General features: G+C 40.2%; 4 protein-coding genes across 13 annotated transcripts in view; 3 read left to right on the top strand and 1 right to left on the bottom strand.

Annotated features, from left to right (window-relative positions):
* Positions 1-11,241, bottom strand: part of SLX4IP (SLX4 interacting protein) — a 69,745-nt gene extending 58,504 nt beyond the window's left edge. For 3 of the 5 annotated variants that reach the window (XM_077176307.1, XM_054628919.2, XM_054628922.2), the window contains exons 1-3: positions 11,103-11,241; positions 10,215-10,348; positions 8,315-8,363 (exon numbers count right to left, since the gene is read on the bottom strand). In XM_077176307.1, coding sequence (XP_077032422.1) covers positions 8,315-8,341 — 27 coding nt within the window. In that variant the 5' untranslated portion in view covers positions 8,342-8,363; positions 10,215-10,348; positions 11,103-11,241. Of the gene's footprint in view, positions 1-7,217; positions 7,332-8,314; positions 8,364-10,214; positions 10,349-11,102 lie in introns of all 5 variants that reach the window. The other 2 variants (XM_077176308.1, XM_077176309.1) reach the window with 2 other exon arrangements.
* Positions 11,242-11,690: 449 nt separating this feature from the next.
* LOC129117926 (uncharacterized) lies at positions 11,691-12,883 on the top strand. 6 transcript variants are annotated; one of them, XM_077176311.1, is made up of 2 exons: positions 11,691-11,802; positions 12,675-12,883. In XM_077176311.1, the coding sequence occupies exon 2, from the start codon at positions 12,692-12,694 to the stop codon at positions 12,881-12,883; it is 192 nt and encodes a 63-aa protein (XP_077032426.1). In that variant the 5' UTR covers positions 11,691-11,802; positions 12,675-12,691. The 6 variants fall into 6 exon arrangements, with proteins under 6 accessions (XP_077032426.1, XP_054484903.1, XP_077032425.1 ...); XM_054628928.2 differs by having other exon boundaries at positions 11,706-11,802; positions 12,679-12,883; XM_077176310.1 differs by having other exon boundaries at positions 11,721-11,854; positions 12,679-12,883.
* A 1,614-nt stretch (positions 12,884-14,497) lies between these two features.
* Positions 14,498-14,881, top strand: LOC129117927 (uncharacterized). The gene has a single exon (XM_054628930.2). The coding sequence runs from the start codon at positions 14,498-14,500 to the stop codon at positions 14,642-14,644; it is 147 nt and encodes a 48-aa protein (XP_054484905.1). The 3' UTR covers positions 14,645-14,881.
* Positions 14,881-21,085, top strand: MKKS (MKKS centrosomal shuttling protein). Its single transcript, XM_054628918.2, has 4 exons — positions 14,881-15,871; positions 16,353-16,528; positions 17,182-17,292; positions 17,752-21,085. The coding sequence occupies exons 1-4, from the start codon at positions 14,881-14,883 to the stop codon at positions 18,190-18,192; spliced, it is 1,719 nt and encodes a 572-aa protein (XP_054484893.2). The 3' UTR covers positions 18,193-21,085.
* Positions 21,086-21,971: the final 886 nt, after the last annotated feature.

Below are 21,971 nucleotides of genomic sequence, written 5' to 3'. Positions count from 1 at the left end.
CAAATTCAGGATTTCCTGCAAGAGGATCTGTCTGTAAAACACACCTATAGCAAAACCAGCAAAGAACCCTCAGTGAAGCTCAAAGACAAAAAAGTACAAACCCCAAAAAAATGGCACTTGCCCTTAAGGCTTCATAAATGGACCCTACTTCCCTAGCAAAGTGTACACAGCCAAGAGGAAAACACAGCAGTGAAGATTTTGATTCAAAATGTCAGCACACAATATAGATCACAAACTATTTTTTCCCAGTTTCCCAATGGAAAGCTTTCAGTTAGATGCAAACACTGCTGTGTACCAAGAAGGCAGAGCTGCCTCTCGTGTGGGCTTCAATCAAAGCACTGCACTCCCTGAAGCAGGGAAATAAAGAACAGGGGGGCTTCACATGGCAAGGGCCAGACACCAGGGCCTGGCAAGAGCCACCTTCACTCACCCATCTCTCTCTGAGTAAATGAACACACACAGAGCTGACCTGACTCCTGTGCCTTATTGAAAGGTGTTTATGCTTTCTCTCCTTTGGCCAAGCAACATCACACAAATGCAGGAGATGGATTCTGTAAAAAACAACACCACACAACAACAGAAGGGCCCAGATGCAGGCACACTGTACAGGAGTTGTGTTCTGCAGTGAGAGTTCTCCTCTGTCAATCATGAGACCTCTTCACTCCATTTTGGGCCTTGAATTTCTAAGGGGTTTTTAACATTATTACTTAATTTCTTTATTAGATCTGCAACTGCCTTTCCATTACAACACTGCTTGTGGTAATGAAAATGGTGGAGAGGTATTCAGGGGAAAAACAAACACCACCATGCAAACAAGCCATGACTTTCCCATATGTAATTTGCTGACAAAGTTTGTATGACTGATTTTAAAACAGCTAAGAATTCTATCTTCTACCTTTTTTAAAAAATCTGAAGCTAATTTTCAATTCTGATGAGACCATTCTTTTTCAAGCTAGGCAAGTTTTTAACACAAAATAAACTCATGATGTTCATCATCGAAGATAAAATGAATCAGCTGGAAAATAAATGGGAAAAAAGCCCAAGCAGAAGTGAAGATGTAATAAAGAAAAAAAAAGTAGGAGTTTGCATATTAAATTTTAAAGCATGAACTACTTAGCCAACATCTATTTATATCAGTCATTACTGTAGCAAGTTTCAGTCATACATGTTAGGAGTAATTTAATGTGGTGACTTTCTTAAGCATTGTGTGTCAGAACTATTTCCAGTCAAAAAAGAGGGAAACTAGCTAAAGACAAAAATCACCAGTCAAACTCCTGATCATTTAAGAGTCAATGACCCACCTCACACTACCCTACATTCAAATCCTTGGCGAGAACCTTGTTCTGCCTTATAACATAAAATCATCCACATGCAACAAGGTTTTTTCATATTTCTATTTTAATTCACCCATCCTTTCACAGTCCCTGGGGAATCACAAGTCAGCAATGCAGAGGATTTAACTGTCCTTGTTTCATACTGGAATTAAAATCCATTTATATTTGGCTGTATTCCTTTTCCATATTTTTCCAACCTAACTTCCTTACACACTGACATTACAGACAAACACAATACATTAAAAACACAGATAAAGAACTGAGAAAGACCATTTATGGAATGAATTAGCATGTCCTCAGTTAAGCTACAGCATGCTACCAATACACTTCCACAGGCTCTGATCCAAAACACATTGACTCCAGTGAGGTTTGGGTCAGATCCACTGCAAAAAGAACTTAATTCAGTAGTGGTAAATTAAATCCAAAATGTATAATTTGATTAGAAATCACTTCAAGTAACACTGTGAAGAATGTTGGTGACTGCTTCACAGCTCATACAGATTTTAGTTCTTAAACTATTATTAAAAGAAGTCTGGAATTCCAGCTTTTTCCAACCACACTGTCACACTTAATTGGGCAGCTGTCAACTGTTAGAAAATAACTGCAGCATCATCTCTTTTAGAAGAACTAGTGTGGGAAGTGAAACACTTCATGGGAGCTAAACTTTCTGGAGTCATGGTAATGAATCTGTTTTCATCAGGTGACCATGAGTCACCATTTTATCAGCAGTTTAAAGGGTTTTCACAAGAGCTGAGCGTCATAGGTGCCCGTGCACTGCCATGACTGCAGCACAACAATGAAACAGGGGCCATGTGCTATGGTACCATTATTCAAGGAAAAGTCTGGCTACTGACTCAAGAAAAATACTGCAAAGTCATGGCTGAGTAAGCTCTGCAGGGAGCACAAAATGTCCCCAAACTGGAACGCAAAATGTCCAGAAACGAAGCTTTTATTTGAGAATTGAAACTAAGAAATAATTTTGCTATTAAAAATAGATGCCTTTTAAGGAAGTTGTGAACTACACAGATTAACCATCAGGAAAGAATGAAAATGTGTTGTCAGTCACTCTTTTCCCATTTACTCCACAGTCCTGCCAGAATCACTCTTACACCAAATATTCAGATAGCTCCCACATACTAGAATCCATCTACATTGTCCAAAGGAAGGACAGGCTACATGACAAATTACCAAAAAACATTATAATAAATTTTCATTATCATACCATCAAGAACAAAATCTGCATTTATCCATCACGAAACTGTTTGTACCAGGTAGTGCATGAAACATGGCTCTCTGTACCTCCCAGCCTACTAACCTCCATCTGAACCCAGTGGAAAGAATTGAAGAATGTCACCTACGGGGTAAGCTGAAGCCTCTCCCAGGACCTAAAGACACTCGGTGACCCCACGCAGCATCGCTGCTAAGCCCTCATTTGCTGGACTCAGGGAGATTCAAGTCTCCTTCTAAGTTTCCCATCCTTTCTTCCTTCAGGGCTGGACTCTGGGGTCAAGCAGGCAGCACCACCAGGATCTCCACAAAGCCAACAGTGGAGGTGTAAAATCTGGCAGTGCTGGTCAGAAATAAAGCACATGGCAAGCATCATGGAACTTACATCTTTGAATTAATTAGATTAAAAAGAAAACCCCACATTACTTAGTATGATGGGTATTTAGAATCCTATATCACTGCCCCAGCAGTATAGTGCTCACAGTTAGCAAAAAACCCGATTTTCATAAAGTACAAATGGTACTTTAAAAACTAATCAGATTTGAATTACCAAAAGAAGTAATGCAAGTTGAATGATCCTTTTATTCCTCATTTGAAGTGATCCCCATGAAAGCAGTGTTTCCACTATTGTTGTTTATCCCTCTGGCTTCCTATTCCTTTCTCCTTCTGCTAACACTTTAATCTCTCAACTCTTCATCCACTCATCATTTCCCTAGGCTTGAAAATTAATCCTCTGAGGTCAGTGAGGAAACTTCCATTGACTCCAGGAGATTTAGAATTATATTGTATACTTAATTTTCGCCCCACTTCTACCTCCCAACTTCCTCTTTTATTTCTTCTGGAACTTATTTACTCATCCCTTTAGCTGTTCCATATCTGGTCCCATGAAATTGGGAATTTACTGGAGCATTAAGAAAGAGAACTAAATAGATGTCCCTCCAGCTATTATTATTGTTTGTACTTCCTATTTTAAGTCACACTCCCTCCTGCCCCTTTTTCATCATCTTCTTTAAGACTTCTAAGCCCTTTTAGACAAGTGTCCTATTTTATCTGTTTATACAGAAACAAATATGACAGTGAGTGAAGTGTGATGCTACTTGACAATACCAATTTCAACCACCTGTATTTCCAGCTGTTCTCAGCAATACCACTTCAGGAAAGTTCCATCTCTAGAAAACCACTATTTAATGGTTAACATAACCATTTCTTAATTTTTAAAGACCCAAACAGCAAATATAAAAACACACAATACATGTAAAACTCAACAACCCTTAATCTGTTTGGAGAACACCAGCACCTCGGTTTTAGATTTAGAATACTTTAGAAAATTCTATTTAAATCACAGAAACCTAATCTTAGCATGTTTCTATTGAAACATTTGAGTACTCCAACCACAGGAATTTCACATAAAAATATCTTCACTTTACAGTGAAGGGGAAAAGAAATGAACATCAGATACTGTATTTATGGGTTAATTTAACTAAGTACTCTCTAAAAAAAGACTAATTCTCAAACCAAAACTCAGAATGCTAACATGCTCACAACTATGTACACAAAAAAGCAGCTGTAGAATCAGTCTCATAACTCTGAGCAGTCACATTATATAAAAATTTACTTTAAATATAAACAGCATTCCTTATCCTTGCTCTCCACTTGAGAGCACTGCACTCATGTATCTGTGGACTTAATATAGAAGTAAACACATCTGTTATCCCTAATCACTCACTAGATGGGATAAGAGATAAATAAAAATCAGGTAAGAAAACCTACTCATCTCCATAGTTGTTTTCTCTCCAAACAACTCCCAAGAAGAAGAAAACACATCAATTTCTCACAAAAATATTCTGGCTTAATGGTATATTTACAGGAATATAGATCAGCTAACTCAATGGACACTTTCACAGAAACGTGCACTTTAGTCTGCCCTCTGAGATGTCACCAAGAATCATCCAGATGGGCAGAACTGGTGGAGAAATCTTTGCCAACATACTGTCACTGTATTACATTTCAGCTGGTAGCTAAAAAAAGAAAACATTGCAAGTATCACAGTTGGGACTCATCTTGTTATTCCACACCCAAGCCAACCCACAGGTGTGTGAGCAGACCCCAGAATGGCCCAGCCAGGGCTGTCAGTCCACACTGGGACACTGTCTGACAGGAACATGGCTTTCCACTTCCTTCTACCTGCTCTTCCAGCCTATAATGTGCTCTCTTGCTACACACATTTTCTTTCATGGAGCACTCCTAAGTTCAAAAGACAGATGTTAAGATGCCTTTGGTTTTTAGTCAGTATCTTAATGATTACATTAAGAGACATCAATATAAAAAACCAAAGTATACAAACTGATCATATTATGATCCCACTGTCATCTTCCTGTCCAATCATACCCAGTGTTTCCATCTTTGCTACCAATATAAAACAAAAGGCTGTGCTTGCTGTTTCAAATGAACTTGCCACTTAAGGCAAGCAAAAAAATTAGTAGGAAGGATCAAAAAAGCTACATAAATGTCCAGCATGCAATAATTTAAATTGGTAACAAGGAGCAACAATGCTGAAAAATCAATTGCCGAGTGAGCTGGATGACCAGAGGGAACACTAAACCTACAATTATCTTAATCTAAGGCCTACAAATCGGAGACAGAGCAGTGTTCCAAGTAGGAAACAAAGCAAAAAAAAAAAGAAAAAAAAAGCTTTCCTTTGAGCTGAGCTATTGAAATGTAGTAACAAGTTACTCTTCTGTCTTTGGCAAATGAACAAATTGCAGAAAACAGTAAATGAAATTTTTCTATTGAAGCCATAAAAATTACTATATTTAGTTCTGCAGCTTGGCATGAATAAAGTCAATTGACACAATTCTGGAAGAGGAATTCTTTCTACTTTGTCCAAAGTTTTAAACAAGGCCCTAGTGATATTTTTGAAATCCATATAGAGTTCAAGATTTTGCTTTAAGCCTCACCAATTAAAGTTAAGATTTATTTCTCAGAACAGCAGTAAAATATTTTAGCAACACACAGAGAAAGATTAATTAAATTCATATGGTGGGGGTATTTTACCATGCAATGCTTATGAAATATCAATATAAAATAGAAAATTGATGATCAAATTAACTTGCATAAAATATTATCTATTGCAAACCACAAGACTGTATCATCCAGCTGCTTGGTAGGTGAAGAATGTGTGTTTAGGACCTAAAGTAGTTTCTGTATTAAGGTTTAAAGCTATTTTACTGCATCAATTAGTTTTCGATCTCTCTTAATGGCTCGTAAAGCCAAGCACAGGCTCGCCTCTCAAATGCAGACCAATTGCTCCCTCCTCTGGAAGTCACCGACCATTACACCGGGGCGCCGAGACGAGCAGGTAAAACGCGCACCAGTAACAAGCGAAGTTAAACAAATTACAGGAGGTTTCCACTCAATTACTTGATAGTCGGCTGAGATTCGACAGGCTGATAACCTGCATTTTTCATTCTCTTACCAGAAAGATTCACATATACAGGTTTACAAAATCTAAAAGCTTAAAAGTAAAGAATGTAGAAAACAAAATGAGGCACCTGAAACATGGAATCATGGAGTGGTTTGGGTTCAAAGGGACCTTAGAAACCATCCCTCCTCCAGTTCTAACGTCCTGCCAGGGGCAGGGATACCTTTCACTAGACGAGGTCAGACTGGATGGGCTCTGAGTGGCCCTGGACACTTCAAGGGATGGGGTATCCACAACTTCTCTTGGCTACCTGTTCCAGTGTATCATCACCCTCATAAGGAAGAATTTCTTCCTAATATCTAATTGAAAGCCTACTCTCCTTCAGTTTAAAGCCATTGCCCTTTTTCCTGTCACTACATGCTCTAGGAAACAGCCCCTTTACACCTTTCCTGTAGGCTCCTTTCAGGTACTGGAAGGCCACAATTAGGTCACCCTGAAGCCCTCTCCAGCTGAAAAACCCCAAATCTCTCAGCCTTTCCTCACAGGGGAGGGGCTCCATCTTCATGTCCCTCCTGTGGACTTGCTCCAACACATCTGTCCTGAACATTTTCAGACACAGTAAAATACTCCCATCAGCTTTAAACACAAGGAATCTAAAATAAAGAATATTCTCTGTACTCTGCCTGCAGTGACAAGCAGGAAATAGTTTTTAATGGAGAATCTATTGCATGGAGATCTTCTGTGCAAAACTTACCCGAAAGCTGAAAAGTCTTAAAAAAATATTCACATGAAATACAAATCCAGTGTATTTAAAGAAGCAAAACTTGACATACAAAATCTGTGACCTAACAAGTAAAATGTTAATCTGTGCACAAAGTGAATTTCAATCAGGTCAAGGTAAAGTTAATTTTCAGCATTTGGTACATGCAAAAACTTAAAAACTTACTCTCATTTCTCAGATACTGTAAGAAAGAAAAAGTTGTATTCCATTATAATTTTCAAAAGCTTTATCTGTGGTACTCTTACCTACAGACACGCTCAATGAGAACCCAGCCCTTGCTCAGGCAGTCAGGGATGCTAAACTCAGCGACCGCAAGGTCCATGCTGAATACCAGTTACACATCCTTGCTGAATAATGAAGCTGTAATGATGCAGGTCAGACACCAAGAGTCTGCAGGCTTTATATTGAGTAAAGACATGCCAACTCACACCACTTTTTTTTATTGGGCACTTACATGAATATTGATGATATCAAGAGTTCTCAGCTGAGAAAAGCAATGCCTTCAGCCTTGGCTCCTGCTGTTATCCACATCAGTGGTGCACAGACTCAGAGTATCAGCTAAAATGTGCTGAAAATCAAATATATTTCTCCTCTAAGTCCCTCTATCAACTCAGCAGCAGTGAATAACATGATACTGTTAACCTTCCAGAGGTTTACAGTCCTGTTAAACAGTAAAAATATAAAGCAAACATGCCACTAAATGACAGCGGTTTTCCTTGGAAAAGAACACGCGGCACACAAAAAATTAAGTGCTTGGTCTTCTCATTAAACAGGTTGGTTACCCACAAAACCAAGCTTTGACAGCTTCCACAGCCTGATCACTCAGGAAGGATTTTGCAGTTGCCCTCCAAAAAATTCCAAGCATACCCACAGAAGAAAAATCTGTTGTGTTATGAAAACTCCTGGAAAAACACTTCCAAGAGAATAATATATTGTGCTAATCACAATTAGGTTTATTTATTGATTAGCTAGTATAGTCACAGTAGCAGAATTATGAAGTGTTATGTTTATTACAGAATGTTTTGAGAAGTTTTGCTCTTCAGCTCACAACTAAAAGTCTGGGACTGTTTGCAAAATGAACCTCAATAGCATTTTATTGCACCTGAAACAATCAATCCCTGAAAATGGAAGAAGAGGCAGAAAAGAGACAAATAAATTAATACTTTAAGAACATTGCTACAACTTAAACCAGGAACCCTCAGAACTGGGAAGTACATAAATAGCATTACAAGGTTATAGTAAGAAAAGAATCCACCCAAAATTTTACTTCAGGTAGCAAAATAGTGTTTTATTGAGAATTCATGCAGTTTCTAATTCTTGCTGCACAACTAATCACTTTCAGTTACAGCCTTTTCATCCTCAGCTGACCCCAGACACACTCTGCCATGATACAGCAGCAATTCCAAGCTTGCTTCCAGAGGCAGAGAAAAGCTCATATAAGCTATGCTACCATGACCAGAAACCTGAAGGATGCACTTTTAGTATCAACAGACACATTCTAGGCAGTATTACAGATTTTTTTTTTTTTTTAAAGCTTGACATTCTGCTTACCTTAATGACAAATTTGTTGGATGCCATGATAGGTCAGTGTAAGCTGGTCCTATAAAAAAACCAATTAAAAGTGATCTCTATAGCAATTGAGAATGAATTTCACATCTGTGGCCCTTTCCTTCATGACTATTGTTCTTCAAACCCTACACTCTGTTTTTAAGAAAACAAGGAAAATTCTTATTTAAAGGACAATTACTTAGCTACCTGTGTTGGTTTCTTTAATTCAGCCTCATAACTTTGGAGGCACTTTGCATCCAACACAGAAAACACAAACTTAGAACTATTTCAAGTAAGAAGCTATAGCTTTTGGCTCACCTGGTATCCATCCATACACGTTATGTATATTTAAAATTTTATATTACACACATAAAGCAGCATAACCCAACTCCTATGGTGGTTGCACAAAAGTAAAGTGAACTTTGGACTTCCTCCTCCCTTGCTTATCCCAAACAGGACCTAAATCACTTAATTTGGGATCCTAAGTGATACCATTAAAAACTGAGGAATGTGTACACATTTCCCATTGCATACTTCAATTTATTAAGTACTGTGAGAGAGCTGTCAAATTTCAGGACCTAAGTCAGGTTGGGGATATGTGTTTCTGTCAGGCACTACACTTATATGTTTCAAAATGCACTTGTTATCACTGTTTGACTTCAAAAAAGTGCAAACCAAGATAAACACCCACTTTAAAACTAAACGGTGAAGCACAGATGATTTTAATCTTAAGATCCCCAACAGTCCTGCACACAGAAGCTGGAATATCATCATGCCTTGTGCCATGCTGCTATCATTCTTCCTTGCACCAAACAGCCCTGGAAACGTCTCCATGTTTTCAGATTAAATCCTGACAACTTTACTGATGGCAATTTTGAGAAACGCAATGGAAAGAACAGAGCTCTGGGCCACTTGAAACATCCCAGTTCAGTTCAGTCATGTAGTAAATTCAGCTGAACTTACCCTGGCATCACTCATTTCTTTCCGGTAGCAATTTACTTTCCAGAATAATACTGTTGCAACATGTCTGCTACTACTCATGTGAGAACTGCTGGCAGGCAGCAATTCCCTCCAAATACAATTTACAAAATAATAGAAGGAAAACATAAAAAGGAAAAGGATGCACAAGAAAAGTTAGCTTTGGTTCAGTTTGCTCTTCCTGGGAGTAAGCTGACTTTGGGAGTTTGCCAACTACCCCATTCTTTGCACTGACCACACAGATAAGACAAAGGAAATAGAGCAGACAGACAAAATGTAAGCAAATCCACAGAACACAAAAAGGAAAATATTTTATGTGTGAACCATCAGGGAAATCACTAAAGTGACACAGGTGAAAAAATACTCAATACTAAGGCATCAGAAGATGGGGAAAACTACTCATCAATTGTTCAGGAAAAAAACAACTAGCCCCAAAATACTTTGCCATTTCCTGTGTTTTAAAAAAACACCAAGCACCAAAAACACAGTTCTGTTACAACTGCTACTGTTAGATGGCAAGATTCTGTCTCATGGAATGCTTTTTGTGTTGCAAACCTGAAGTAAGCGCCACATAAGGACATATGAAGACAAGCAAATATGGCAGAAAAACTCCTCACAAGACTATATATACACACACACACATATATATATATGTGTATACAAAAAACAAGTCCTGATGTGGGATGTGTAGTACTCCAAGGCCTAAAATGTTGATACAACCTGTGCATGAAGATATGATTTAGAATCAAACACATAGGTTGCCTGTAGCTAGAGTGAGACAAACTTTAAAAATAATGTGGCAGAATATCCTTCTTTCCTAAATTTGAGTCAAATGGAGCGGTGGGTACTCAGGAGAAGCCAGAAAACACAGTGACCCAGAGAGCAAGCTCAGGTGTCCTCTGCCAGCTGATGAACAGCATCTTACCTTAGCAAAGCAGCTTCCTGTGGTGAGAAATGCAGAGCTCAGAGGGAGGAGGAACTGAAAACTCCTGGCACACACTTGGAGTTACAGCAGCAAGCTTCACCCACTGCCCATCCCCGGGTGGGGAGAGGGGGCACCTGAGAACGGCAGAAACAAACAAATGCTCACTAAGGAACTCTGTAGGGTAAGTTGATATTAACTATTTTTGTAGTATGAAATGAACTATCACAACATAAAAAAAACTTTCCCGTCCAGCACTGGTCAGTTTCCAGGACTGGATCCTAACCTTGGGGTGAGCAGTGCAATGCTCAGCTACTCACACATCTAGTAAAGCATCCCCAGTGCTGAAAAGACACACCACAATCTTCCCATTTGCTATTCAGGATTTCTATGCCCACTGCTGCCAATTACCCCACTTAACCCTTGAAAAATACTCTTCCAGCCAGTCAGCGCCTTTTCTCCTCATTGTTATTCACACTCCTTCATTCATGAACTGCCCATTCACCTTTAACACTCAATAAGGCAATTTCCAAAACATGACCCAGGCACCGCAGAACTGCCTAGAACTATAGGGAGGAGAGGTTCTGAGGAGCACCAGAGGGCCGTCAACAGGTACTATTATCTTTTTTAACTTTTGTGGAACAGCTGAATGTAATTAACAATGAAAAATTACTATAGAATTAAAAAATTATATTCCTTTCTGCATGAAGATCAGGCATTAAATACTTGTCCTTTGGCTACAGTCTAAAACTCTGCAACTATAAACGAAATTGAAAACAAACCCATTCATTAACAAATGAATATAAAACGAGATATCCTTGACACGAGTAGAGAGAACAGTGAACACAGGAGAAGTATAACTGTATTCACAGGAGTATTTCTTGTACTTACAGGAGTGAATACAGGAAAAGTGAATACAGGAAAGCAGAAGAGCTAAGGAAAGCGGAGGTCAGGGAACAAAGTTATTTGAACTTGTTTTGGCCGGGGCACTTCTGCCCGCCCACAGGAAGCCTCAGACGGCTGGGCGAAGGCGTAAGGCGGAGTGGCTACAGTAGCAGGTATGCAAGGAAGAAAAATCAGAGATATATACACGTATTTTTCTGCCTGGCCAGGCTGGGCGGGGTGAGGAACGGGACAGAGCGGCTGAGGCGGCGCCGGAGGCTGAGGCAGGCTCGGTGGGAGCAGGCCAACACCGCTGCTAGAGTCCCGGCTGTCCAAGCCTCCCCTCAGATGTTTGACCGAGGAGAAGAGCGGAGCCAGAGCCCAAGGAGCGACCGCTAGAACCGGGCGGCATTAAGTAGCCGTGGCCGTACCCCTCCCCACGCCGTGCCCGCCTCCCACCGCTTCTCTGCCCTACCCAAAATGGCCGCGCCCGTCGCCACCACCCGCCCCGCGCTGCCCGCACGCAAAATGGCCGCCGGCGCCTGAGGCGGGCCGCGCGCTTGTGACGCTGCGCGCGGCTAATGGCGGGCGCGAGGGGCGGCGCGGCACGTCCGGGGCCGTGCTTCCCTCAGCGCTTCTTCTTCCTGCCGGGGCGCGTTTGAACGTGTGAGGGCCGGGCGAGTGCTCTCCTCTCTGAGAAGGCTCCTCGGTAGCGCCTTCCTTGCTCGCTCGCTCGCTCCCGGCGTGGGGAGAAGCCTTAGGTGCGCCGTGCCCGCGGTCTGTGCCCTCAGCCGCCGCTGCCTCTCAGCCGCCCGCGCCTCAAGGTGGCTGGGTCCGGGGAAGGAGGAGGAGGAAGAGTGGGCTGTGAGGGCTCCGTAGCGCGATGGAGGGGTGGTTGGTGGGGCGGGTTACACCTGCCAGGGACACGGAGCTGGGCCGGCTGTGGGAGCATTTCCTCTCCGAGTAGTTACAGCTTTGTAGCCGCTCAAACCAGTGAGGTATTTTGGTATAAAACATGAGTGTCCGTGAGAAATCCCATGAAAAGTAGTTTTTTTCCAGTTTCTCATTACATAAGGATTAATTTGTTGCTCTCTTTGTAATGGTGCTACTTCTGAATACTATAAGGTGGTCAGGCAAAGCTGCACAAAGGTAAAGTGGTGTCAGAAGCTTCACACCTTGCTTTGCCCGCAATTTCAAAGTTCTGCATTGCCGTAGGAGCCTAGCTACTCATTGGATTTTATTAACTAGGGGGAAGGTATATTTTGAACCTGGTTTTGGGCTTCAGATGCTTACCATCTGGGCAGTAGTGCTTGTAATTAGATAAAGCTTTGTTGTGTTTAAGATTTAGCATGCCAAAGCTCGAAGCAAATGCAGCAATTAACATTTCAAAATGTCTGAATTGAGGTTATTTTTTTTTTTTTTGGTTCACAAAGTAAGGCCTTTTGTTTAGTGTTTTAGTCATCTGCTGCACTGCAATTAAAGGTATTAACATTCAGCTTAATCTGTTCAGTGTTGTTATTGTAGAGTAAGAAAAAAAGGATTTCTAGAATATGTTTAAAATAATAAATTATCTTTACCTAGGTAGATGCCAGTTTGCAATGGGTCTTAAAACCTTCTGGAAGGACAACAAAGTTCTGATTGTTATGGGAGCTAGCCTGGGGCTAGTGCACTGGGGCTGGTATTACTTGAAGTCCAGTCCTATTTTCCAAGTGAAGACAGAGGATTTTTCTCCAGACCGTGAAATTCTGGCATTCATGATGCAAACCGCTCGCAAAAGTAAAGAAAAATAGCATTAGTACATTGATTTTTGGGTAAGTTGCCTAATTAGTTATATCTGTGTCTTTGAGGGAGAAGATGAATTAATGGAGTTTAGTCTTTTGGAGTTTTATCCTCCTTTGCAACTGAGTTAATTTTTTGTACCTACATGGACCCAAAAAGTGCATCGTAAGTCTCAAAAACTACTGCTAAATCCCACATAATGAGATCAATTAAGTGAGGGTATTATATGTCTTAAAGATATTTTAAAACAAGCTCCAGTAACTTCAGGACAGCAGTCAAACTCATGAGACTGGATCTATAACCGTGTCCTTTTAGGCTTAAAACTGCCCAGAAATAATTGTGACTGTACATATTAACGTATTCTGTGTCAGTAGGGATGGTGATTACAGCAGAGAATGAAGCAAAATGAAGTACAAGTGTAAATACTGTAGAGTTCACATAGAAACGTAAATAAGCATTGACTTAAGTTTTACTGTTGTAAGAACTGAAAAGCTTTCTTTGTGGGCCTCTTGAAGTAAGAAACCTTTGTTTGAGCCAGATTTCTTGTAGTTGTTTGAACATCAAAAGCTGTTGTTTCTGTTGCCTGGCAAGCAATGCTGACTAGTTGAGTTCTTTTGTTCTTGTGTAAAATCAGCTGGAAATTGCTGTAGTTCTGGTATTTCAGTGAAGTTGATGGTAGCCTGCTACTTACAGACCTGCTGGTAAGAGTACAGACCAGTGGTCAGAATTGAAGTTACTGATAAACAGCTATAATTGATGCACTCTCTGTGTTTGTAGTAAAATCATATTAGTAGATTTTCTCAGCTAAAAAGCATTATAGAATGCATAGGCCAGTGGAGGTTCAACAGGCCCAGTGCTGTGTCCTGCACTGGGTCACAGCCCCATGCTGAGTTATAGGGAAAAGTGGCTGGAGAGATTCCTCGGAATGCTGTGACAGCAGCTGAACGTGAGCCAGCGTGTGCTGACAGTGACTGTCCCCTGTGCTCGGCACTGCTGGGGGACACTGAGCTATTGAATGAGTCCTGAGAAGGGCAGTGCTCCTGGGAGCAGTGCTGAGGGAGCTCGGGGTCTTCAGCCTGGGGAAAAGAAGGCTCAAGGCATCCTTATTATTGTTTCCTTACAACACCTGGAAGGATGCTGCAGGCAGCTGGGGGTCAGGCTCTTCTCCCGAGTGACAAGTGCTAGGACAAGAGAAAATGGCCGCAGGTTGCACCAGGGGAGGTTTAGATTGGATATTAGGAAAACTGCCTTCACAGGAAGGGTTGTCAAGCACTGGCACAGGCTGCCCAAGGAGGTGGCCGTGTCACCATTCCTGGAGGTGTTTAATGGGTGCACAAATGTGGCATTTGGGGATGTGGTTCAGTGGTGGCTTGGCACTGCTGGAGTAACAGCAGGACTCAACTTCAAAGGTTTTTTCCAACCTAAATGATTTTTTGATGCAGTATTTGTCCTTCTGTGACTTTTTCCGGTGAAAACTAAAATAGGTCAAGCTATACAATATTTTTAGAAGATTTTTTGTTAAAACTCGGACTTAGTATTCCAACAATTATTCTAATATCTTTCTGGTTTTTATTGTAGGTATAACTAAGCTTGAAGGTTTTCATCTGTGTCTGTTGCCAGAAAAGATGAAGAAAACTTCCTGGAGTAGGAAGAACTTTCTGCTTGTAGCAGGACTGTCACTTATAGGTGTTCATATAGGAAGCATGCTTGTGAATTTTGTTGCGAAAAAGTCTGCTCAATCTCATTCAGAAGCCAGAAGAGATCGTCCATAATGAAATAGCTTCCTGCTGTCACTATTTTTCTGTTTTGCAACATGATTTAAGCCTCGTTTTAAGAGAGCTGTGATGAGTAGTTTCACGAATGTTAAATATACTGTTTTGCACTGAAAATAATAATCCTTGCCTGCAAAGAATTAAGATGTACTACTAAAATTTAAAAGTGCAATGAGTTATAGATCCAAGTAAAAATGAAATGTGTTTCTGGCTAGAATTAAAATCTTATCTTCAGAATGTCTCGCCTTGAAGCTAAAAAGCCTCCGTTATTTATTAGTGAGCCGCTAACTAGAGATGCAGTGAGTCAGTCTCTGTCTCTGCTGAGTGGGATATTAAAATCTTCCTACGGTCCTGCTGGTCGACTCAAGCAGCTCCACAATGGTGTGGGGGGCTGTGTTTGTACCACTTCCCAGTCCTCAGCCCTCCTGGGGCACCTTTCCCTCAGCCAGCCCGTGCTGCGTGTCCTGACAGCCTCTGTACGGAACCACGTGTCACGGTTCAGTGACTGTGGCTTGTTCACTGCCATCCTTTGCTGTGGCTTCATCGAAAATTTCAGGAGCCTGAATGTTGCACCTTTTACTGTCATTAAAATAAGCAAGCATCTTCTGAGTCTGTGCATGGACCACCTGAAATCTGAGGCCTGTGGTTGCCGGGTGTCTGTGGATTTTAGCAGTGTTGAGACCCTTGTTTGTTTGGTTCGGAGCATTTTAACAAGCAAACCTGCTTGCATGCTTAATAAAACTGAAGTTGATCATCTCACCTCACTGGTTTTAAAGGCTTTTATATTTACTGTTCCATGTCACGTTGAGACTAATGCTGTTTTAGGGAAGTGTGTGGTAATACCTGTGAAAGGTGGAAGAGTTGTGGATTCTACAGTCCTTCCTGGACTGCTGATAGAAGCGCCAGAAATCCAGTTGGGAAAACCACTTGCTGTCAAAAGGACCGGTTCAAACATGATCAGCATTGCCCTTTTCAGTGTGTCCATGTCAGGGGATGGCTCTAACCCTGAGGAAGGAACTATAGCAGTCCATCACGGAGTTTCTCTGGAAGTGTCGGAGCTGAATCAGTTGCTGAATGTGGGGAAGCAGCTGGTTAAGGATGAGGTGGGCCTTGTGGTGTGCCAGAAGGTGATGCATCCCTCCTTGAAGCAGTTCCTGAAGGAGCAGGGTGTCGTGGCTGTGGACAGGGCTGGGCTGTCCCTGATGGAGCCCCTGGGCCGTGTGACAGGTAACAGGCCAGTTCTCTGCCTGAGCCATTGTCCTGCAGCTGTCACTGTGAGGAGAGCTGGCCTGGTGTCATGGCAGAGGAGGGTCTCTAATTTCCCTCTACCTTAGCCACCGAGCAAGAGTTGCTCTTTTCTAGCCCAAAAACCATTTTTCGAGGTGACTAGGTCTTCTGTGTGTGTCCTGATGGTGGCATACCACAGGTGGTACTGCTTGTGGCATGAGGGATATCCAGTTCCAGTTTGTTTTCAAACTTTGATTCAAGGCAAATGAAACAGTTACTTTCTTTAATCTCAAATTGCCACCAAGTCTTGCACTCTACAAGTGTTGCTTTCTGTGATTTCCGTTGTGAATTGAAATGACAGGTATTGAACAATGTATATAACTTTAAAAGCCAAGAGGAATAAAGGTGAATGCTTTATGAAATGCATCAGCTAGCTGTTCTGATGCTGCCACATACTGTTTTCTCCTTTTTTAATTGACAGGTTCACAGCCTGTAGCTTCCATACATTCGCTGCCTCCTGGCTGTTACGGCAGCTTGAAAGATTTGTGTGTTGAGAGTATTGCTTCAAAGCATTTTCTACATCTAATTCCTGAGGACACAGTTATCTGCAGCCTGATACTCTGTAACAGAAGTGAAACAGCATGGGATGAGTTGAAGGTAGGTAGATTTTCTTCAAATATTTTCTTGGAAAGTCATGTTTTTAATGGAAAAATACTGAGAAATATGAAATACATTGAGTTTAGAAACATAGTTTTTTCAGTACAAAAATTAAGTCTATTTGTTTCCAGAATTTCAAAATCCTTGAAGTGCTCATGTTCATTTAATGGCTCTGTTTTAATACAGGAAATTGTTTAGGGACAGGTACATCTTTCACCTGTTCTTGAGGCCAGTGCTGGATAAATATTCTCATTTTCATTACTTGATCTATGAGAACATTAAAATCAAAACTACCTAGCAAAAAGCCAGCAGCAACACATGCAATGATAGTCAAGCATTGTTTTGCATTGAACAGTTGGTCTGGAAGTGTCATTGATACTGATTGACTTTTTATATATAGACCTGTTTTGAAAAAAGAAGGATTAAAATGCAGCTTTTTATTTCTGCCTTTTCCATAGTGTGGATAAATAAAGGGACTTTCTCATTAAGTGAACAAGGTCTTGGAAATCTCTCAGCAGCTTTATCCACATGTAATTCAACTTTATGGAATCTCTACCAGAAATTACTGAAAATTTTATTTTCAGTGTTTTTTTCAATGGGGACAAATCCTATTAATTGTGGTATGTCTAACAAGAATTTCCTGTGATTTTCAGCGTGTCTGTGAAACTGCAGAACATGTGTTGCAGTTAACAGTGAAGGAACCTTTGGCATTATTAGGAGGGGGCTGTACAGAAACTCACCTGGCTTCATACATAAGACACAAGGTATGTAAGGTGTAAGGGTTTCAAAGATGCCTAGTGTACTAAAGAAACAAGAATTTATGTAGAATCACTGCGACAGTAAAACACTTGTCTCTTTCTAGATTTATGTGGCATTTTTGCTAACTACTAATATAAAATAAGGAGTCTATTTGAAGCACTCGGTTTTATTTATATCTTTTAAACTTAACACTATATTTGTACTTGTTGATCTTAATTTAGTATCTGTTGTAGTAACTGCATGTTTTTAAGTGTTGAAAATATGTAGAGTTTTTATATTGAAAGATGATCATGCAGAACTCCACTTTGACTTTCCTATTGTGGGATAATAATGAAACATTTTTTAGTTAGAACTGAACCATCTGTTTTGGGGGGAAAAAAAAGCAGCAGTATGATACATGCTTAAAATTATTTCTGTGAAACAGTGTTCCAACTTTGCTTTCCTGGTTCTGGTTTCTTTTTTAGAGTTCTAGCCTGCCTGCCAGCACTTTCAGAGACCTGGGTTGTTCTCAGACACAGTACCAATTGGTTGCTGAGGGGTTTTGCCGTTCCCTGGAGTCTGTAGCTCGCTCTCTGAGTCACGATGGAGAAGAAGTCCTGACAGATGTGGTGTATGGGCACTGCTGGTTTGTTCCCCCGGGTTCTCCCTGTGTCTCCAGGTGGTCAGGTTTAGTTTCAAAATGTGGCTGTGGGGTGAGTGGTAGCACAGAAGACCTCAGCTGGAGCTGTTTGCAAGGCCAGTCTGGCTCTCCTGTTTTGCAGGGCTGCCCTCAAGAGCCCTCAGTAAAGGTTGCTGACCTCCGGGTTCTGGATTGCTTTGCAGCCAAGTGCAGTGGCCTGCAAGTGGCTCTGGAGACAGCCAACCTGATTTTGGATCTCTCATACATAATTGAAGATCAAAATTAGCTCTGATCTAACGTGATTTGTGTTGTTTAGCAAGACAACACTGAATTGAAGGCAGGCTAACGTATAATGTGTTAAAATATTTGAATGGGTTAGAGGGTGGACAGCAGACAGAAATTTTAAATTCAACAGCTGACCATTGAATACTCTTCTCATTGTTAATCTGCTATGCTCTCAAGCATTTTCAAATGTTCAACCTGTTCCCTCTGCATTAAGGAAAGTTTTGGATGTTGGTTAGCTCTGTGGCATCTTCAAAGGAATGGGAAAAATGGATTCACTTGCTGAGAAAATATGTATTAGGATTTATACAGTCTCAGCAAAAGCTTTAAACATCTAAAGAGACTTGAATCACTGGTATTTTTAATTTTGTAGGTAAAAAAAAAGCTTAGCAGATACCTTGAGCCACTTGTTTTTAATTTTGTCCTGAAGTTTTTGTCACCATATACCATATATACATGCAGTTTCTATTTCTAAATGGTGAAAGATTTAAATTCATATATGTAATTTATTTAGCAAGTTACAAATCTCAGCCTGTAGCTCTTAAGGTAGCAGGTAGGTAATAGAAGATTTGGAAAGAAATGGCAGACTGGGTGGAAAAAACTTTCGTGCATGGACCTTGATTATCTTCTGTGGAATACAGGGCAGTGTATAATGAAGTTTCTATCATTCAAGCAAAGCTGCAAGAATGTCCCACTTACCATTCAATTAACTCTTTGACTGTGCATGGCTTCTTTTAATGAAGTAAGGCTTTAAGCTGCTCAGACTTGTTTTGATCTTTAAATAAGACTGTAGACTGAATGATCAAAACTTTTTCTCATTCTCAGCTTGCATGCAAGATCAAAAAGGGTGCTACATTTTCTTACTTAAGCTCATTTTCTTTGCCACTTTTCTTCTCCCTCTTTGTCTTCAGCCACAAGGGACAAATCATGCATGGTGCAATTCCAGAAAACATCCTGGTCAGTTGTCATCTAGTCTGCTTATTTTTTTCCTGCTCGCTTTAGATTTTAATATATTTATTTACTGCATATAAGCAGTAGAATTGTTATATATAACTCAGTTTTGAAATATGTAATTAAAACCTGATCTTTCCAGGCCTTTTGTACAAAGTTCTTTTAATTTTGAGAACATAAGTAATCATTTTCTCCCTGGGAAAAAAGAGTTATTTAAAGTTCTTTATCTTTTTATGACCTGAAATGATTGCTTCAGTGCTGTAAGGCTTACTTTGGGGACTTGTGCAAGAATGTTACAAGGGTTGAGAATGGAGGCTGCTGAAGGCTGGTTTGAAAGCTAATAAGGCTGCTTTCATATCTTGATCCTCCCATATGCTGTGAACTATATGAAAACAACAGGAATAATGAAGTGAAATGATGGTGCACATTTTAAGGCACAGAAGAATCTTGGTAGTACTTCATCTAATTATGACTCTCCTACCCAGAGTGCTGAATTATACTATTTGACTTCCTATAATAGCAGCTTGTTATGCAGTGTGGAAAATGTTGAGTTTAGTGACTACAGCTGTGAAGTGAAAATTAAGACAATATTCAAGCAGAAGCAGTTGTGAGTGTTCTTTTGTCTTGGTATCTGAAGGTCGAATCACAGGTCTTGAATCAGAGCTGACAATGGTTTTTATTCTCCCCCAAAAAGAAAGTCACAGAGTAAAAAGCTGAAAAAATTAAATTTTATTTTTGCTAAGTAGCTAAAAATCATTTATACCTGAACTAAAGATTTTTTCATATATAGGTAACTTTAATGACAATGAATTTTTGCCTCCTGCTATAACTAAAAAGGATAAATAAGCAGCTTGCTCTGCTGTTTATGGACAGTATAGGTTCAGTTCTCAGTTGTACTACAGTAGTACCTTTAGTGTTTAGTGTGGTCTCATCTTTGAGGGGTAACATAGGAGGAGTACTTTGGCTAGTTTTTAAAATCCAAGTAAAAAGAATTTTGACTCAATCTAACAGCAACATAAAGTAACTTTTGAACTTGATGTTTTCTAATAAAATTTGGGTGCAAAAATGGTTGGGTTTCCCCGTGTGTTTCAAAGTTGACAGAATGAAATATGCTGTAATGCCTCTGAGAAGCCACTCTGGTTTTATTCCTGTTCCCCTTGGCATTTGGTTGGAATTCAAGATCAGCAATGTCAGACATATCAGCAATTCTTACTGTATCATGTCTTCAGAGTCTGTGCTCTGCTGTTCAGAGTGGATGTTTGTGTGATGCTAATCCTTGAAGACAGGCCAGAAACAGGTTTGTGACTTTGGGAAGCTTCACCTTACTATATTGGTGGCAAAACACTGGTTTGTTGGTTTAAATATTTTTTTTCTATTTTTTTATTCAAGTGTTTGGGGTTTTTTAGGCTGAGCATCCGCTACAGTGTTAGATCTGTCCCAGTAAGGAGGGTATTGATTGCTGTCAAAGCTTGTAAGGAAAATAGTGCTTGGAATATCACAGGCACAGCAGAGCTTGTACAAAACAATTCACACCTTACCCAAAACCTGTACTCTTGAGTTTTACTTGTGCCCTTATTTTGCTGTGCTGGTTAGCAAAATGTGGTATTTATCACATCTTCAGCAGTGCCATGAGATCTGAGTCATGTAAGTATTACACTCTTCAATCTCAGAAAAATCAATATCTTTGAGTCATGTCATAGGAAGAACTTTAACTGGATCTGCATTTACTGCTGTTCTGAAGATGCAGAAACAGTCTGACTTTATTGCAAAGGGACTGCCTCCAGCATGCTTACAATCTGCCAGCCAGACTTTTTGAGAAGCCATATTACAATGGGTGGTACTAGAATATTAGTAGCTTTTATCCATTATTGTAAATACAAGTCATTTCTATGTTTGTCAGCAGGGACAAGTTGCACAGTACTAATAAATAACTTTTTGACCAGTAACACTGTGATATTAAATTCTCAGTTAAGAAATACCTTTGCTTTTTGTCTGTATGCATTGCCTGGTTTAAATTAGTCTTGCACATCATAAGCTCAAAAGCATATACAAATTAATTCTCTATGCTGGAAGCAGAAATGTAGTTACAGTGTTTGTAAGTAGAGCCACCATGTCATTATTTCAGGCACCAGTAAAATTAAGTGCAGAACAGGTTCCAGGATTGGGCTGCTTGACCTAATCATTAAACACATTTTATTTTCACACCTTACTGCAAACATCTTTATAAACTTGAGCTTTTAAATCTGCTTGCACATGAAAAGCTTTTATTCAAGCTTTTATCAAGTGCCTGGAAGGCCCCAGCTATTTGTGTCTGCCTTCTGGAAACTGATTACTAGTGTCCTTGTTATTTTTTGTCTGGAGAACATCAGCTCTCTTCAGGTACACATTAAATACACATTAAATACTAGCTGCCTTTTTTTTTTTTTTTTCTTTTTCCTAATACTATTACATGATGTCTGCTAAGCATTTGTGTGGCAGCACTGCAATGTCAACAGCTGTACCTGATTGGTAACCCTCTTTTTATAAACCATTATATTTAGTCTCTTTAAGGCTTTATGACATTGGTGGACTGATATGTTATCCCTGATAAAAAACCTGTGAGGTTTGGGGAAAACCGAGTTCCCTAATCTGTGGCAATGACTCTGAAGGACCCTGAGTCACCGTTTGCGTGTGGGCTGTGCAGGCCCTGCTGATGGATGGTGCACTCGGGCAATGGCTGAATGGTTTTTCCAGGGAATTGTAGAACTGTGGTACCTTCAGTTCTTGGAAGACTTTGTGACTTATTTAAGAGCCAGAAGCAAAACTATTTCACCCTCATTTATTACTGTGTAA

The sequence above is a fragment of the Agelaius phoeniceus genome, chromosome 3 (genome assembly GCF_051311805.1).
Source record: "Agelaius phoeniceus isolate bAgePho1 chromosome 3, bAgePho1.hap1, whole genome shotgun sequence".
In the NCBI taxonomy this organism is placed as follows: domain Eukaryota; kingdom Metazoa; phylum Chordata; class Aves; order Passeriformes; family Icteridae; genus Agelaius; species Agelaius phoeniceus.
Note: the sequence above shows the minus strand (reverse complement) of the source record. Positions and strands in the feature narration are given on the sequence as shown.

Excerpts from the sequence above, each read along its gene's own strand:
- LOC129117926 (XM_077176311.1), top strand. The coding sequence starts at position 12,692 with ATGGGTCTTAAAACCTTCTGGAAGGACAACAAAGTTCTGATTGTTATG.
- LOC129117927 (XM_054628930.2), top strand. The coding sequence starts at position 14,498 with ATGAAGAAAACTTCCTGGAGTAGGAAGAACTTTCTGCTTGTAGCAGGA.
- MKKS (XM_054628918.2), top strand. The coding sequence starts at position 14,881 with ATGTCTCGCCTTGAAGCTAAAAAGCCTCCGTTATTTATTAGTGAGCCG. Across the intron at positions 15,872-16,352 it reads GCCCCTGGGCCGTGTGACAG|GTTCACAGCCTGTAGCTTCC; the intron begins GTAACAGGCCAG and ends TTTAATTGACAG. Across the intron at positions 17,293-17,751 it reads CTTCATACATAAGACACAAG|AGTTCTAGCCTGCCTGCCAG; the intron begins GTATGTAAGGTG and ends TTTCTTTTTTAG.